Source organism: Trachypithecus francoisi, unplaced genomic scaffold, assembly GCF_009764315.1.
Source record: "Trachypithecus francoisi isolate TF-2019V2 unplaced genomic scaffold, Tfra_2.0 Lachesis_group20, whole genome shotgun sequence".
Taxonomy (NCBI): domain Eukaryota; kingdom Metazoa; phylum Chordata; class Mammalia; order Primates; family Cercopithecidae; genus Trachypithecus; species Trachypithecus francoisi.
Genome location: NW_022681466.1, coordinates 9,880,131 through 9,896,545, shown reverse-complemented (window position 1 = coordinate 9,896,545; position 16,415 = coordinate 9,880,131). Strand labels below are relative to the sequence as shown.

Genomic DNA, 16,415 nt, shown 5'->3' with positions numbered 1-16,415 from the left:
AGAGGGCTGGGGAAAGAGGTTCTAAATCCCAGGACTCAGCCTTGGTAATGAACAATAAATATTTGCAGAATGACCTGGGATATGAAAACATATTCTCAGCCTTGTACTTTTTCAGGTAGGCAGGTGTGTGAATGTGTGTGGCACGTGTATAGATGCAGGTGTGTGAATGCATGTGCACGTGTATAGATGCAAGTGTGTGAATGTGTGTGCACGTGTATAGATGCAAGTGTGTGAATGTGTGTGCACGTGTATAGATGCAGGTGTGTGAATGTGTGTGGCACGTGTATAGATGCAGGTGTGTGAATGCATGTGCACGTGTATAGATGCAAGTGTGTGAATGTGTGTGCACATGTATAGATGCAGGTACGTGAATGTGTGTGGCACGTGTATAGATGCAGGTGTGTGAATGCATGTGCATGTGTATAGATGCAAGTGTGTGAATGTGTGTGTACGTGTATAGATGCAGGTATGTGAATGTGTGTGGCACGTGTATAGATGCAGGTGTGTGAATGCATGTGCACGTGTATAGATGCAAGTGTGAATGTGTGTGCACGTGTATAGATGCAGGTACGTGAATGTGTGTGGCACGTGTATAGATGCAAGTGTGTGAATGTGTGCACGTGTATAGATGCAGGTACGTGAATGTGTGTGGCACGTGTATAGATGCAGGTGTGTGAATGCATGTGCATGTGTATAGATGCAAGTGTGTGAATGTGTGTGTACGTGTATAGATGCAGGTATGTGAATGTGTGTGGCACGTGTATAGATGCAGGTGTGTGAATGCATGTGCACGTGTATAGATGCAAGTGTGAATGTGTGTGCATGTGTATAGATGCAGGTACGTGAATGTGTGTGGCACGTGTATAGATGCAAGTGTGTGAATGTGTGCATGTGTATAGATGCAGGTACGTGAATGTGTGTGGCACGTGTATAGATGCAAGTGTGTGAATGTGTGCACGTGTATAGATGCAGGTACGTGAATGTGTGTGGCACGTGTATAGATGCAGGTGTGTGAATGCACGTGCACATGTATAGATGCAAGTGTGTGAATGTGTGCACGTGTATAGATGCAGGTACGTGAATGTGTGTGGCACGTGTATAGATGCAAGTGTGTGAATGTGTGCACGTGTATAGATGCAGGTACGTGAATGTGTGTGGCACGTGTATAGATGCAGGTGTGTGAATGCACGTGCACATGTATAGATGCAAGTGTGTGAATGTGTGCATGTGTATAGATGCAGGTACGTGAATGTGTGTGGCACATGTATAGATGCAAGTGTGTGAATGTGTGCACGTGTATAGATGCAGGTATGTGAATGTGTGTGGCATGTGTATAGATGCAGGTGTGTGATTGCGTGTGCACGTGTATCTGCAGGTATGTGAATGTGTGTGGCACGTGTATAGATGCAGGTGTGTGAATGCGTGTGCACGTGTATAGATGCAGGTGTGTGAATGTGTGTGCACGTGTATAGATGCAGGTGTGTGAATGCATGTGCATGTGTATAGATGCAGGTATGTGAATGTGTATACATGTGTATAGATGCAGGTATGTGAATGTGTGTGCACATATATATGTGCATGTGTGCGTGTATGCGTGTGTGTGCATGTGCACCACCATACCTGGCTAATTTTTTATATTTTTGGTAGAGATGGGGTTTCACTATGTTGGCCAGGTTGGTCTCGAACTCCTGTATGCGTGTGTGTGTCAGAGATAATGATAATAAGCTCTGCTGTGTCCTGGGCACTGAGCTAAACCCTTCCATGGTGCAATGCCCACAAGAGCCCCAGGATCTGTTGCTTTCAGGAGCCCCTTTGGGCAGTTGAAGACACTGAGGTTGGTCTCGGGGCACCTTGTCCAGAGCTCCTGGTGAGTCCGGGGAGCTCCACTTTGCTGATTTGCAGGATGGGTTCCCAGGGATGACTGGCTGTCTCATCTTCGTAGCGGGAAGTCAAGGCCTCCATCAGCTTCTTCATGTCCTACGTGCACACCACAGTCAACGAGATGTCCAGGGTGTACCTGGCTACTGAGAGGCGCTACAACTACACCACACCCAAAACCTTTCTGGAGCAGATCAAACTCTACCAGAACCTGCTGGCCAAGAAGAGAATGGAGCTTGTTGCCAAAATCGAGAGGCTGGAGAATGGCCTGATGAAGCTGCAGAGCACAGCTTCCCAGGTAAGGGGGGTGGGGCAGCTCTTGGCAGTCCCCTGGAGGCCTCGCAGGAGCCGCTACTGTCACAGGCTTCTACGGGCTGGTCACACCAGGGCTCAGCACTGCCTAAAGTAAGATGAGCCTCCTGCCTTTGAGAAGCATTCACTGCTAGGCCAGGGTTAGTATACTTGTCGTAACAAAAAAACAGGCTCAAAATGCTTTCACAATGTTGGGCATACAGAGGGCACATTACACAGGGGGTGGCACCTGCCCCATGTCTGGTGAGATTTGATCATCCTGCCCAATGCAGTCAATAAATATGCATCTGTTCATCCATAAATGCCATTCATACCACGGTGCCCGGCTCAAAAACCTCCCTGGATCCTTTCCTTCACACTGTATTGATATTTAAGGGTTCTGCCTGCTTCAGACCTCCTCCATCATGCAGTCCTGGTCCTTCGTCTTTATTGCCCACCATTGACACCTGTGAGGGGGCCTGAAAATAGCTGCCACCTCCCTGCTGGAGTTGTGAACAGACTGGCACCTCCCATTTGCTTCCGGGGGAGCTTTCGCACCCCTGCCCCCACAAACTCTTGCTATCACTTTCCCACCAGCCTGGAGGGGCCCTGGCCAACCCTGCTCAGCACTGCAACTCAGCTGGCATTTGAGACAGTCTCGCTCTGTCATCCAAGCTGGAATGCAGTGGTGCAATCATGGCTCAACTTCCTGGGCTCAAGCGATCCTCCCACCTCAGCCTCCCAGGTAGCTGGGACCACAGGTACAGGCCACCATGCCTGGCTATATTTTTTATTATTATTTATACAGACAGGGTCTCACGATGTTGCCCGGGCTGCAGTTGATATTTTTCTTTTCAGTCACCTTGCCAACTCCTCTGAGCACCAAGAATGTCTCATACTTGTGACCCTGTGTACACAGTCAGGGTTCAATACCTACTTTTAAGATATTGAAAAGACTCTCCAAAACGAGTCACTGGGAGTCGAAAGACACAGCCCTGCCGTTCTGCCCCTCTGTGGCTCCCACCCCTCGTCTGCCCAGTGCAGGGCGGCGTATGTTGGCTGCGGCCCACGCTTGCTGTTTCTTGGTTTCTCCTTCCCCAGGTGGATGACTTGAAAGCCAAGCTGGCGATTCAGGAGGCTGAGCTCAAGCAGAAGAATGAGAGTGCAGATAAACTGATCCAGGTGGTCGGCATCGAGACCGAGAAGGTCAGCAAAGAGAAGGCCATTGCTGACGAGGAGGAAGTCAAGGTCGAGGTCATCAATAAGGTAGGTGAAGGCAGCCCAGTGTGGCCTCAGGAGGGCTGCTGCGCTGGCCAGGCCTCCTGAACTTCCTCATGCGGTCAGGTGGTACCAACAGGCATAGGAAAGGCTGAGACTTACATAGAAGAACGAGGTTCTTAAACCGTGGGACCCCAAAGGAGGAGTCTCTCCCAGGTGAGGGCCCCCACTCAGAAGCAGGCTTTCCTTAGAATTAACTCCTATCCCTGTGGCCAAGCTCCTCAATGTTCAGCCTCCAGCCCACGGTGGCAGCCTCACCAGGAGCTTGTGAGAAATGCAGGCTCTCGGGCCCCAGCTTAGCTCTGCTCAATGAGGCCTGCATGTTAACAAAATGCCTGCAATCCATGAGCATGGGAGGGGTTGAGAAGACCCCGCTGGAGCCTGGTCCTCAGACATGCGGCTCCAGACCCCCCCACCCCCGCCACAGAGGGTAGGACGTTACTGGCCTGGGGTGGGCTTCTTGCTGGTTTGGGGGGTGGCTGAGGTTGAGAACCACTGCTTAGGGGGAGTGTCTTCATCATCTTTGGAGCCTGAAGGTCACAGCATCATTGGTGTAGCTTCTCATCACCGCTCCCTGGGTGCTTTTTTTGTCATCAGTCCCACATCTGGGTAATTATTTAAGAGCGTTCCAGTCATTGCCCACTGTCTCCTGAGTGAATGAATGAGTATGTGCATGGATGAAAGAATTGCTACTTTCTTAGAGAGGGGTAAGGTATATACTCTGAGATGTTCCATTTTGGATGGATTATGAAACAGCCCCAGAAACAATAAGACTGCAAAGTCAGGGTGGCCCCTGGATTTCCCCTCCAGTCTTGGAACTCAAGAATCCCACCCAACTGCTGAGGCATTGCTCATTCTGCCCTGAGCGCTGTGGGGCAGAGCAGAGGAGGCAGGAGGATGGTGGGCTCTAGACAGGGGCCAAGTACACACGGAGGGATGTTGGCAAAGGAGCGCAGTCAGCAAACGCAGCAAATGAGTGGTAGCCGGAGGGGCAGCCTCTTTTGTGGAGCTCAGACCTGCTGGGGCCTGGGCTGCCCCTCACCACTGCTGCCTACACATGCACATATGCACATACACATACATGCACACATATGCACATGCACGCACACACATACACATGCACACACATGCACATACATGCCCCCACAGGTAGATGGACAGACCTGCAGTAACCTCTCCTGTCCATCTTCCTTCCAGAATGTCACCGAGAAGCAAAAGGCCTGTGAAACGGACCTGGCCAAAGCAGAACCAGCCCTACTGGCAGCCCAGGAGGCTCTGGACACTCTGAATAAGGTAAAGGGGGAGGGAAAGAAAGGGGACTCCTGGCCTGGGTGGAGAGGAAGCGGCCTTCACCGTTGGCATGGGTGGTGACGCGCTCATGGCGGCTTCCTTGGGGCATCGCCAGGGACCCAGTCCAAACTCCCATCAGACCCATCCTGTCTGTCGTTTGCAGAACAACCTGACAGAGCTGAAGTCCTTTGGGTCCCCCCCGGACGCCGTGGTCAATGTCACCGCTGCCGTCATGATTCTGACCGCACCTGGGGGCAAGATCCCCAAGGACAAGAGCTGGAAGGCGGCCAAGATCATGATGGGCAAGGTGGACACCTTCCTAGACTCCCTGAAGAAGTTCGACAAGGAGCACATCCCTGAGGCCTGCCTGAAGGCCTTCAAGTGAGTCAGCACTGGGCCTCGCAGCCAGGGCTTCCCTCCGATTCTCCATCAGGCCAAGGCAGGGTGCTGAGGGTGAAGCGTGGCCTCAGGCTCCTGGGGCCTGTGGCTCAAAATCTAGGCAGCCCCTTCCCCACACAGCACCCCAAGAACACAGCTGACAAGCTCAGCAGCGGGAACCCTCAAGCCACAGGTCAGAGAGAGAGGCCGGCCAGGCCCCACAGAGGTCGGCCCCTGTGAGAACAGCTGACCACATGAGCACATGTGTTGCACACATGAATACATGTGAGCACAAATGCAATGCACACATGCACACATACAAAATGCACACATGTGCACACATACACATGTATACATAATCACACGTGCATGCACACATGTACACGTGAATGCAGTGCATGCACACAAAACACATGCACACATGTACATATAAGCACAAACATGCATGCACATGTGTACATGTGAATGCAGTACACAAAATGCACGCACCTGTGCTCACATACACATGTACACACATAAGCATGCACATGCATGCACACATGAACATGTCTACACATGAATACAGTATACACAAAATATACATGTACACAGATACACATGTACGCACACACATGCACGCAGGCACGGACAGCGAGTGGCCACATGCCTGGGGCTCTGCCATGCATCTTTCTTTTGCTGGCCTGACTGTAAAGGTTCTACATCTGGAGGGACAGGACTGGCAATGGCTCCTTCTGGGATGAGCCATGGGACTTGGGAAGGGTGCCATGGGGACTCCGCCTTTCACCCTGTAAATGTCAACGCGCTGGCATTCTTGGGGTGCTCCACTCTGTAAGTGCCCAGCCTGTCTCCCACCCCGTGTGGCTCCTCACTGGCCATCCCCTAGGAGGCCAACTTCAGGGTGCTCCCGACCTGGACTGAGAAAGAGGACCAGACCCCAGCGACCCCAGCTAGGACCCCAAAACCTCTCAGCTCCCACGTGGGAGGAAGAGGGTGGGTCTGCTGCGAAACATCTTGTAAGTATAGAATGAAGTATAAGAGAAACCAACAAGAACGCCTGTAGGGCTACACCAGGGTGTGCCACCATCAATCAACATTTGATATATTTCTTTCCCGTCTTTTTTTCTAAGGTTTTTTGTTTTTTCTTTTTTTAATATATAGTTGAAATAATACTGGGCTGGGAGCTGTGGCTCACGCCTGTAATCTCAGCACTTCAGGAGGCCTAGGTGGGCGGATCACGAGGTTAGGAGTTTGAAATCAGCCTGGCCAACATGGTTGAAACCCCATTTCTACTAAAAATACAAAAATTAGCCCGGTGTGGTGGCGCATGCCTGTAATCCCAGCTACTCAGGAGGCTGAGGCAGGAGAATCGTTTGAACCCAGGAGTCAGAGGTTGTAGTGAGCCGAGATCACACCATTGCACCCGGCCTGGGTGACCGAGTGAGACTCCATCTCAAAAAGAAAAGATAATACTGTATACATATATTTATTCCACTTTTTTTACTTAATATTATCACACCAAAAAAAAAAAAACAAAAACCAAAAAATACTTTTCCCTATGTTATTAAAAACACTTCTTAGCCAGGCATGGTGGTGCATGCCCATAGTCCCAGCTACTCGGGAGGCTGAGGCATAAGAATCACTTGAATCTGGGAGGTGGAGCTTGCAGTGAGCCAAGATCACACCACTGCACTCCAGCCTGGACAACAGAGTGAGACTCCATCTCAAAAACAAAAACAATAAAACACTTCAAGGCTGGGTGCGGTGGCTCACACCTTTAATCTTTAATCCCAGCACTTTGAGAGGCCAAAGCAGGAGAACCGCCTGAGCCCAGGAGTTTGAGATCAGCCTGGGCAACAAAGAGGACCCCATCTTGACAAAAAAAAAAATTAAAATTAGCCAGTCGTGGTGGTATGTGCCTATAGTCCCAGCTATTCAGGAGGCTAAGGTGGGAGGATCACTTGAGCCTAGGAGGATAAGGCTGCCATGAGCTGTGATCACACCACTGCACTCCAGCCTGGGCGAAAGAGTGAGACCCTGTCTCCAAAAAAAAAAAAACAAAACAATAAAGATGATTTTCTTAACTTTTGTATGTATGATCTTACCATACAGGAATCATAATTTACTTAACACTTCCCGCTTCGTTGAATATTTAGGCTGTTTTCATTTTGCTGTTATACATGAAGCCTCAAAAATGCCTCCTTCTATCACCCCGCAAGCTTCTGCACTGTTCCCTGCCCACACGATGTGGTGTGTGTCTGGGAGATGCATGCTCGTTTTAATATTAGCCTACACAAAGCATAAGTAGACCAGAGCGAGAAATGATGGGCTCTGTTCCCAACCTCAATTTCAATTACGTTTCAATGAACATTTTGAATTATCCATTCAGATTTCTTTCTGCAGGCAGTTCAGTTCATATATAATGATGTTGGTGTCATTTTTAAAAACGCTAGTTTTTAGAGTGCCTAAGTTGCAACTATGGGCATTTTTCTTGGTCACTGTACCATCCCCCAAAGAATAACACCTGCCACATCATCTCTTCTGCGTCTCATCCCTCTAACCTGATAGTTTTAGTCTCCTGGTGCCCGACTTGGAAAACTGGGCAATGCCACTGTGGGGTAACGGGAGTGGGAGAGTGGAGCCAGTGGGGCATGGCCTCTAGGGCCAGCCTGACTGTGTGAATCCCAGTGTTCCCCCTCCAGAGCTGTGCCACCCTGGGCAAGACACTCAGCCTCTCTGGGCCCATTTTGCCGGAGCAGGACAGGGTGACGACTCCGGCCCACTGGTGTTCTCTTGCTAGGCCCTACCAAGGCAACCCGACGTTCGACCCCGAGTTCATCCGCTCCAAGTCCACGGCCGCCGCCGGCCTCTGCTCCTGGTGCATCAACATCGTCCGCTTCTACGAGGTCTACTGCGACGTGGCGCCTAAGAGGCAGGCCTTGGAGGAGGCTAATGCAGAGCTGGCAGAGGCGCAAGAGAAGCTGTCCCGGATCAAAAACAAGATTGCCGTAAGTGCCGGCTCGCTCCCGTCTCTGCGAAATACCAGAGCCACTTGCTTGCGCTGCTGGTCGATATCTCTGTTTAAAATGGATTGGCACGGCCCGCCGTCATGAATTATTCAGCAGCGTGAGAGGATGCAGGCAGAGGCAGGGGCCAGACGGTGCCGGGAGCTGCTTGGTGTGTTTGGCCTCCATGCTCCACAGGGCTCTCAGCCTTTGTGGGAGCCTCTTGACACTCAATGCTCACAGGACCCAGCCCTGCCGCCGCTGCAGCGTGCTAGAGACGCCTCCTGGGGTTTTCAGCAGCTTTCCAACTTGGTTTTGCAGGAACTTAACGCCAACCTGAGCAACCTAACCTCAGCGTTTGAAAAAGCAACAGCTGAGAAAATCAAGTGTCAGCAAGAGGCCGATGCCACGAACAGGGTGATCTTACTGGCGAACAGGTATTGGCTCCTCCCTGAGGCCACTCTCCTGCTCTCAGACCCCTGAAAGGGACAGGCCCATACAACTGCCTTGGGGAGGAAGAGGAGGAAGTTCAGGTGGAAGCAGCCAGGTTGCCACTTTCACTTCTTGAGCTCAAAGTAATTAGGATAAACCTTAGCCTCCTGCATAGTCAGGAGCCTCCACAAAATATGACCTGTTGCGTGGTTCCAAGTAACCTACGCTGGCCTGGGACACTGGGTCCCACGGGGCTTGTTCCAGGGGGCATTACTTGGTCATAACCCACTGTCACCCACCACGTGTGTTCCAGGGTCATTTTGCAGCCAGCAGACAGTCATTTCACAGATTACATCACGGTTTGGGGCTCCAGAGTAGTGTCGTCCACTAGGGATATAATGCCAGGTGTGGATGTATCACCTTAACTTTTCCAGCAGCCACATTTAAAAAGTACAGAGGCTGGCTGGGCGCAGTGGCTTACGCCTGTAATCCCAGCAGTTTGGGAGGCCGAGGCAGGTGGATCACTGGAGGTCAGGAGTTCAAGACCAGCCCGGCCAACATGATGAAACTCCATCTTACTAAAAATACAAAAATTAGCCAGGCAAGCCGGGCACGGTGGCTCACGCCTATAATCCCAGCACTTCGGGAGGCCAAGGTGGGTGGATCACCTGAGGACAGGCGTTCAAGACCAGCCTGGCCAACATGGTGAAACCCCACCTCTACTAAAAATAGAAAAATTAGCTGGGTGTGGTGGCAGGCGCCTGTTATCCCAGCTATTTGTGAGGCTGAGGCAAGAGAATCACTTGAACACAGGAGGTGGAGGTTGCAGTGAGCCAAGGTTGTGCCATTGTACTCCAGCCTGGGCAACAGGAGTGAAACTCTGTCTTAAAAAAAAAAAAAAAACAGGCATGGCGGTGCACACCTGTAGTCCCAGCACTTGGAGGGCTGAGGTGGGAGTTTGAAACCAGCCTGAGCAACATAGTGACACCCCATCTCTACAAAAAAACATTTTTAGGTACAAAGAAATAGTTATAATTTTATTTAACCCCAAATATCCAAGGTATTATTTCAATAGGTAACTAATATAAAAATTATCAATGAGGTATTTCCTGTGCTTGTTTTCATTCTGAGCCCTGACATCCTGCATGTCTTTTTTTTTTTTTTTTTTTTTAATTTTTTTTTGGAGACAGAGTCTCACTCCGTCACCCAGGCCGCAGTGCAGTGGCATGATCTTGGCTCACTGCAACCTCCATCTCCCGGGTAATTCTTGTGCCTCAGTTTCCTGAGTAGCTGGGACCGTAGATGGATGCCACCATGCCCAGCTAATTTTTATATTTTTAGTAGAGACGGGGTTTCATCATGGTCTCAAATTCCTGACCTCAGGGGATCCACCCGCCTCATCCTCCCGAAGTGCTGCGATGACAGGCGTGAGCCACTGCACCTGGCCAAGAAGCATGATTTAGGCTTCTCTAAAGCGTTTCCTCCCAAAAACTCCCCAAAAGCATTTTCATCGTTGAGCCACTGAGCCAGGTGCAGACAGGAAACTGAAGATTCACAGAGGTGCAGAGGTGGAGGCTTGTCTGGGCCAGTCCTCTTACTGATGCAAATATGTTTTCTTCTCTCTCGTTCCACTTCAGGCTGGTGGGGGGATTAGCGTCGGAAAACGTCCGCTGGGCTGAGTCTGTGGAGAACTTCAGGAGCCAGGGGGTCACGCTGTGTGGGGACGTCCTGCTCATCTCTGCCTTCGTGTCCTACGTGGGCTACTTCACCAAGAAATACCGGAATGAGCTGATGGAGAAATTCTGGATCCCTTACATACATAACTTAAAGGTAAGGAGTGGAGTCCTGGCCGGGCGCGGTGGCTCACGCCTGTAATCCCAGCACTTGGGGAGGCTGAGGCGGACGGATTACTTGAGGCCAGGAGTTCATGAGCCGCCTGGCCAACATGGTGAAACCCCATCTCTATTAAGCATACCAAAAAAAAAAAAAAAAAAAAAATTAGCCAGACGTGGTAGGGAACGCCTTAATCCCAGCTACTGGGGAGGCTGAGGCAGGAGAATCGCTTGAACCTTGGAGGCGGAGGTTGCAGTGAGCAGAGATCGCACCACTGCATTCCAGCCTGGGTGACAAAGCAAGACCTAGACTTAAAAAAAAAAAAAAAAAAGTGGAGTCCTATTCATCACTCAGGAAATCTGGGGAGGTCCCAGCAGGGCAGAACCAGCCACACGGCACCTTGACTTCTGTGATGAGGCTCAGGCCCCTTTGAGGATAAGAAGGTAGCCCTGTGGCACTGCGCAGGGGCTCACGCCTATAATCCCAGCACTTTGGGAGGCTGAGGTGGGCAGATCACCTGAGGTCAGGAGTTCAAGACCAGCCTGGCCAACATGGTGAAACCCCATCTCTATTAAAAATACAAAAGTTAGGCTGGGCGTGGTGGCTCCACACCTGTAATCCCAGCACTTTGGGGAGGCCAAGGCGGGTGGATCATCTGAGGTCAGGAGTTCAAAACCAGCCTGGCCAACATGATAAAACCTCGTCTCTACTAAAACTACAAAAATTAGCTGGGTGTGTTGGTGGGCACCTGTAATCCCAGCTACCCAGGAGGCCAAGTCAGGAGAATCTCTTGAACTCGAGAGGCAGAGGTTACGTTGGGCCAAGATCACGCCACTGCGCTCCAGCCTGGGTGACAGAGTAAGACTCTGTCTGGGGGCAAAAAAAAGAACATGGCCCAGTATTGCTGTGCTGACGTCATTTCTAGCCGAGTTACAAAGCTGCTCTGTCCAGAGTGATGGAAATGGCTAGCTTCTTCCAGGGCGTCCTGCTGGTCCACCCCTAACCACAGCACCAGACTCAGCATGATTTGGAGAGCTATTTTCTAGTAAGTAATAAGGTTGCATCACCTCTTCTAAGAAAGTGTGCCTCCCTGGGCAGGTCCCCATCCCGATCACAAATGGCCTGGATCCCTTGAGCCTGCTGACAGATGATGCAGACGTGGCCACCTGGAACAACCAGGGCCTCCCCAGCGACCGCATGTCCACCGAGAATGCCACCATCCTGTGCAACACCGAGCGGTGGCCACTGATTGTGGACGCCCAGCTCCAAGGAATCAAGTGGATCAAAAACAAATACAGCAGTGAACTGAAAGCCATCCGCCTGGGACAGAAGAGGTTTGTGCGGGCGCAGGACCCAGACCAAAGCCCCCCTCTGCTTGGAAGCATGCCTTAGGCATTTCAAATTGGTTCAATGGATGGGTGGGTCTTTAAATACAAGTACTAGCCCACAGGTTTTAAAGTTGACCCGGGGAACAGCAGCAGTAGTAAAGAATGAAATTAGGAGCTCTTTTCCCTTCCCCTGTCCCCATCACCCACTGCTCCTGCAGGGAAAGGAGAGTGAGGCGGAGGCTCAGGCCGGGGGTTGCCTCCCGCTTGGCCATTTGCTGGCTGGGAGGCTTGAGGTGGTCACATTCTTGGGTCTTGTGGTCTGTGTTCTCATCACAGATGAGAAACAATGGCTGTCAACGACATAGGTACAGTGACGCCCCATCTTCCTAGCAGTGCTGGAAAATCTAATGGCGTGTGGATATGAAAACATTTGCCTCTGTGGCCATAAAGCTACTCAAAGCTGCTTCCAGGCCGGGCGCAGTGGCTCATCCCTGTAATCGCAGCACTCTGAGGGGGAGGCCAAGGCAGGAGGATCGCTTGAGCTCAGGAGTTTGAGACCGGCCTGGGCAACATAGTGAGACTTCGTCTCTCCAAAAAACAAAAACAAAAAAAAACCTAGTTGGGTGTGGTGGCATGAGCCTGTAGTCCTGTAGTTCCAGCTACTCAGGAGGCTGAGATGGGAGGATCACTTGAGCCTGGGAGGTCGAGGTTGCAGTGAACCCTGCTCACGCCATTGCACTCCAGCCTGGGCGAGAGAATGAGACCCTGTCTCAAAAAACGAAACAAAAAGCAAAACTGTTTCCATTTTCATCTGCACTCCCATAAGATCACAGGAGCAGTTTACAAAGAAGCCCCTCGGCTCCTTTCAGGAAAGGGTGAGCTGTTGGGAACAAGTTGTAGGCTCCTAGGTCACCACTCGCTTGGCGCCGTCTCGCTCAAGAGGGCAGGGGCTGCGGGTCGGCGCGTGCGCACCATTCCATCACAAGGCCCTCTGCGGTGACCCAGCTTCCGTGATGTGCCCGCAGCTACCTGGATGTCATCGAGCAGGCCATCTCGGAAGGGGACACCTTGCTCATTGAGAACATTGGCGAAACCGTGGACCCCGTGCTGGACCCTCTACTGGGCAGGAACACAATTAAAAAGGGAAAGTGAGTTGTTTCCATCTCCGTGGCTTGAGCCAGGTAAACATCTTCCGGCCCGGGGCCTGGGCCTGTGCATGTAGGGAAAATGCCTTTGCTTCCCTGGTAAGCAGCAGGGGCTTTGACAAAATGCCGACTGGAGGGAAGGAACCCCCAGCTCCCGAGGAAAGACTGGAAAGGGGCCACATCCCCATTAGGAATATCTCCGCCACCATTTTATCAGTGATCACCTCCAGATGGTGTGGCTTGGAGGTGATGTCTTTCTTCTTTCTGTTCTTAGGCATTTTGCAAGTCTTGGGACTGCATGACCTTTAAAAATTCACACGAAATTCACAAAACATAAAATTAACCATATTAAAGTGCACAATTCAAGAGCATTTAGTACACTCACAATGTTGTACAAACACATCTGTCCAGTTGCACATTTTCAGCACCCCTAAAGGAAGCCCCACATCCACTGTTCTTCTTCATTCCCCCTCCCTCCTGAGCCCTGGACACCCACTAGTCTGCTTTCTGTGTCTGTGCATTTGCCTATTCTGGACATTTCCTCTGAAGAGAATCAAGCAACATGTGTCTTTTTGTGTCTGGCTCTTTTTACTCAGCATTTTCTGTTTGTTTTTTGAGACGGAGTCTCGCTCTGTCGTCCAGGCTGGAGTCCAGTGGTGCGATCTCTGCTCACTGCAGCCCCTGCCTCCTGGGTTCAAGTGATTCTCCTGCCTCAGCCTCCCAAGTAGCTGGGATTACAGGCACACATCACCTCGCCCGGCTAATTTTTGTATTTTTAGTAGAGACGGGGTTTCCCCATGTTGGCCAGGATGATCTCGAACTCCTGACCTCAGGTGATCCACCTGCCTTGGCCTCCCAAAGTGCTGGGATTACAGGAGGGAGCCACTGCGCCTGGCCTTTACTTAGCATGTTTTTAGGGGTCATGCACGTGGTTGCATGTGTCAGTCCTTCATTCCTCTTTATGGCGGGATCACATTCCATGCATGGCTGCGTGCATTTGCTTGTCCACTCATCAACTGATGCATGGAGCTCACATTATTCACTTTACAATTTTAAAAAATTAAATCTACCTTAAAAAAATGTAAATGTCAGCGCTGACAGGAGCCACCTTTAAATGCAGAGATGCATGCAGAAACCCAGAACAGGGGTGGCAAATCAATATGCAGAGGTCGTAGACTCTGGGAAGGGCCTGGTGTGAGTGCTGAGGGGTTAAGTTAGCCATAGGCCCCTCAAAGTGAGCCCAACTACGAAGAGGGGAGAGGAGGGTGTAGAGTCGGAGACAGGCAGCCCCCACAGTGGATGAGCAGACCCCGGGTTGCAGTCCTGGGAGCTTCCAGGATGGACTGATGTTACAAATGGGTCTGGGTCGGGGGTCCCAGAGGAGCACAGCATGCAGCCAGAGGGGCGTAAACCCAGCTGCAGAGATGAGCCTGACCACCTAAGGAAAGAGCAGGTGCATCTCCCAGAAGGGCCCACGTCACAGGCCGGGGAGGAGGAACAGACAAGGAGAGGTGCAGTGCTCTTCCAGGGATCAGAAGGAGGGCTCAAGGTGGCGGCCTGGCCTGGCCTGGGGCGGGGGTGAAAGGTGGTCTGTGCTTGTGTTCCTCTCCCCTGGCCACTGGGAGGCCCACTCACCCTTCCCTCCGCTAACCCCAGGTACATTAAGATTGGCGACAAGGAGGTGGAGTACCACCCCAAGTTCCGCCTGATCCTGCACACCAAGTACTTCAACCCACACTACAAGCCAGAGATGCAGGCTCAGTGCACCCTCATCAACTTCCTGGTCACCAGGGATGGACTCGAGGACCAACTCTTGGCCGCTGTGGTGGCCAAAGAGCGCCCAGATCTAGAACAGCTGAAGGTAACGGCCTCAAGGTCGGTCACACGGGAGGAGGGGCCGTCCCACGCAGAGGGGGCCGAGTCACCGTGAGGGCCCCCAGTAGGGCCCCCAGCCCGGTGTGTGCCGTTGCTTCTCTCTGAAGGTGCCTCAGTATGTCCCGGGGCATCGCAGCTTCTCGTACAACAGGATGGGTCATTTCCTTCCCTAGCTGTCCCCTCTTCCGGCTCCCAAATTTAATTCTAAGTCACATGACTGCTTTGCTTAAAGAACATGAGTCACAGCGGTCCTCAGGGGGCTCTAAGCTCCAGAGCGCTGCCCTGCAAGAATGGCCTGGCTGCCAGCCCTTGCGCCCACCACAGTGCATGGGCTCAGGAGGCCCAGGCCCGCCTGTCCCCATTCTGCCCCCTACAGTCTCCGTGACAGAAAGCCTCAAGGCTGGGAGCAGGCCCAGGGCCTCTCTGAGGTTCCAGGGGCTCCACTTTTGCAGCCCCTTTCAGGCCCTGAGCTCGTTCCTCCTGCTCAAAGCCTGGGCCGTGGCTCAGCCACACAGCTACCCGAGGGAGGCCCAGGTGCCCGGCGGACAGAGCCAGGCCATGCAGTGACAACCGCACCTCCCCTTGCAGGCGAACCTCACTAAGTCTCAAAACGAATTTAAGATTATTCTGAAAGAGCTGGAAGATTCGCTCCTGGCCCGTCTGTCGGCTGCGTCGGGGAACTTTCTGGGAGACACAGCTTTGGTGGAGAATCTGGAGACCACCAAGCACACAGCCAGCGAGATCGAGGAGAAGGTCAGAGCTGCCTCGGTAACGTGCCCTGACAGCCGGGGCATGGGAGGCTGGGCCACGGGCGATCGACGCCTCCCCCACCAGCAAGGAGAAAAGCAGCTTCAGTCATACATGCCTGAGCGGGCCCAGGGCAGGAGAAGGGGCCCGGGCTCCCATCCTGCACCCAGCTGCTGCTGAGAGCCCTGGGGTGGCTTCCCAGGGAGCGAGGCTGGTGGCTGGGAATGAGCCCACCTGCTCATGGCACTGCCCATCTGCTGTGTCATTCAAACCCCTTTTGTTTGTGTTGAGGTGGTGGAGGCAAAAATCACAGAAGTTAAAATCAACGAGGCGAGAGAGAATTACCGCCCGGCTGCGGAGCGGGCATCTCTGCTCTACTTCATACTGAACGACCTCAACAAAATCAACCCCATCTACCAGTTCTCCCTCAAGGTGTGCCCTATAGCTGGGGCCGGGTGCCTCCCTCAAGGTGGGGCTGCATCTGGGCTCCACAGCCAGGTCTGTTGCCCGTGCAGCCATCAGGCAGTGCCAGGGCCACCCTCAGAGGGCAGACCTGGTCCAGCCTGCAGATGGGGCTGGAAGTAGGGGAGCCAGGGGCCCCCATCAGTCCTACACCCATTCTCCCCAGGAGAGGGTATGAGCTGCTCCCTCCTCCCTGCTCTTCCCCTGGTGCCTCCAGGCACCCCCAACCCAATCAAAACAAACTGGATGGCCTGGCATGGTGGCTTACTTACGCCTGTAATCTCAGCACTATGGGGGGTCGAGGCAGGTGGATCACCTGAGGTCAGGAGTTCAAGACTAGCCTGACCAACATAGTGAAACCCCATCTCTACTAAAAATACAAAAATCAGCCAGGCGTGGTGGTACATGCCTGTAATTCCAGCTACGCAGGGAGGCTGAGGCAGAAGCATTGCTTGAACACTGCAACCTCCCTCACT

At 52.3% G+C, this 16,415-nt stretch overlaps 1 protein-coding gene across 11 annotated transcripts in view; it reads left to right on the top strand.

Annotated features, from left to right (window-relative positions):
• Nucleotides 1–16,415, top strand: part of DNAH17 (dynein axonemal heavy chain 17) — a 158,495-nt gene that overhangs the window by 115,092 nt on the left and 26,988 nt on the right. For 10 of the 11 annotated variants that reach the window (XM_033182425.1, XM_033182418.1, XM_033182417.1 and 7 more), the window contains 12 exons: nucleotides 1,943–2,176; nucleotides 3,271–3,435; nucleotides 4,645–4,740; nucleotides 4,901–5,118; nucleotides 7,913–8,120; nucleotides 8,439–8,554; nucleotides 10,187–10,379; nucleotides 11,481–11,716; nucleotides 12,736–12,858; nucleotides 14,512–14,716; nucleotides 15,319–15,483; nucleotides 15,769–15,909. In XM_033182425.1, coding sequence (XP_033038316.1) covers nucleotides 1,943–2,176; nucleotides 3,271–3,435; nucleotides 4,645–4,740; nucleotides 4,901–5,118; nucleotides 7,913–8,120; nucleotides 8,439–8,554; nucleotides 10,187–10,379; nucleotides 11,481–11,716; nucleotides 12,736–12,858; nucleotides 14,512–14,716; nucleotides 15,319–15,483; nucleotides 15,769–15,909 — 2,100 coding nt within the window. The remainder of the gene's footprint in view (nucleotides 1–1,942; nucleotides 2,177–3,270; nucleotides 3,436–4,644; nucleotides 4,741–4,900; nucleotides 5,119–7,912; nucleotides 8,121–8,438; nucleotides 8,555–10,186; nucleotides 10,380–11,480; nucleotides 11,717–12,735; nucleotides 12,859–14,511; nucleotides 14,717–15,318; nucleotides 15,484–15,768; nucleotides 15,910–16,415) is intronic. The other variant, XM_033182419.1, reaches the window with a different exon arrangement.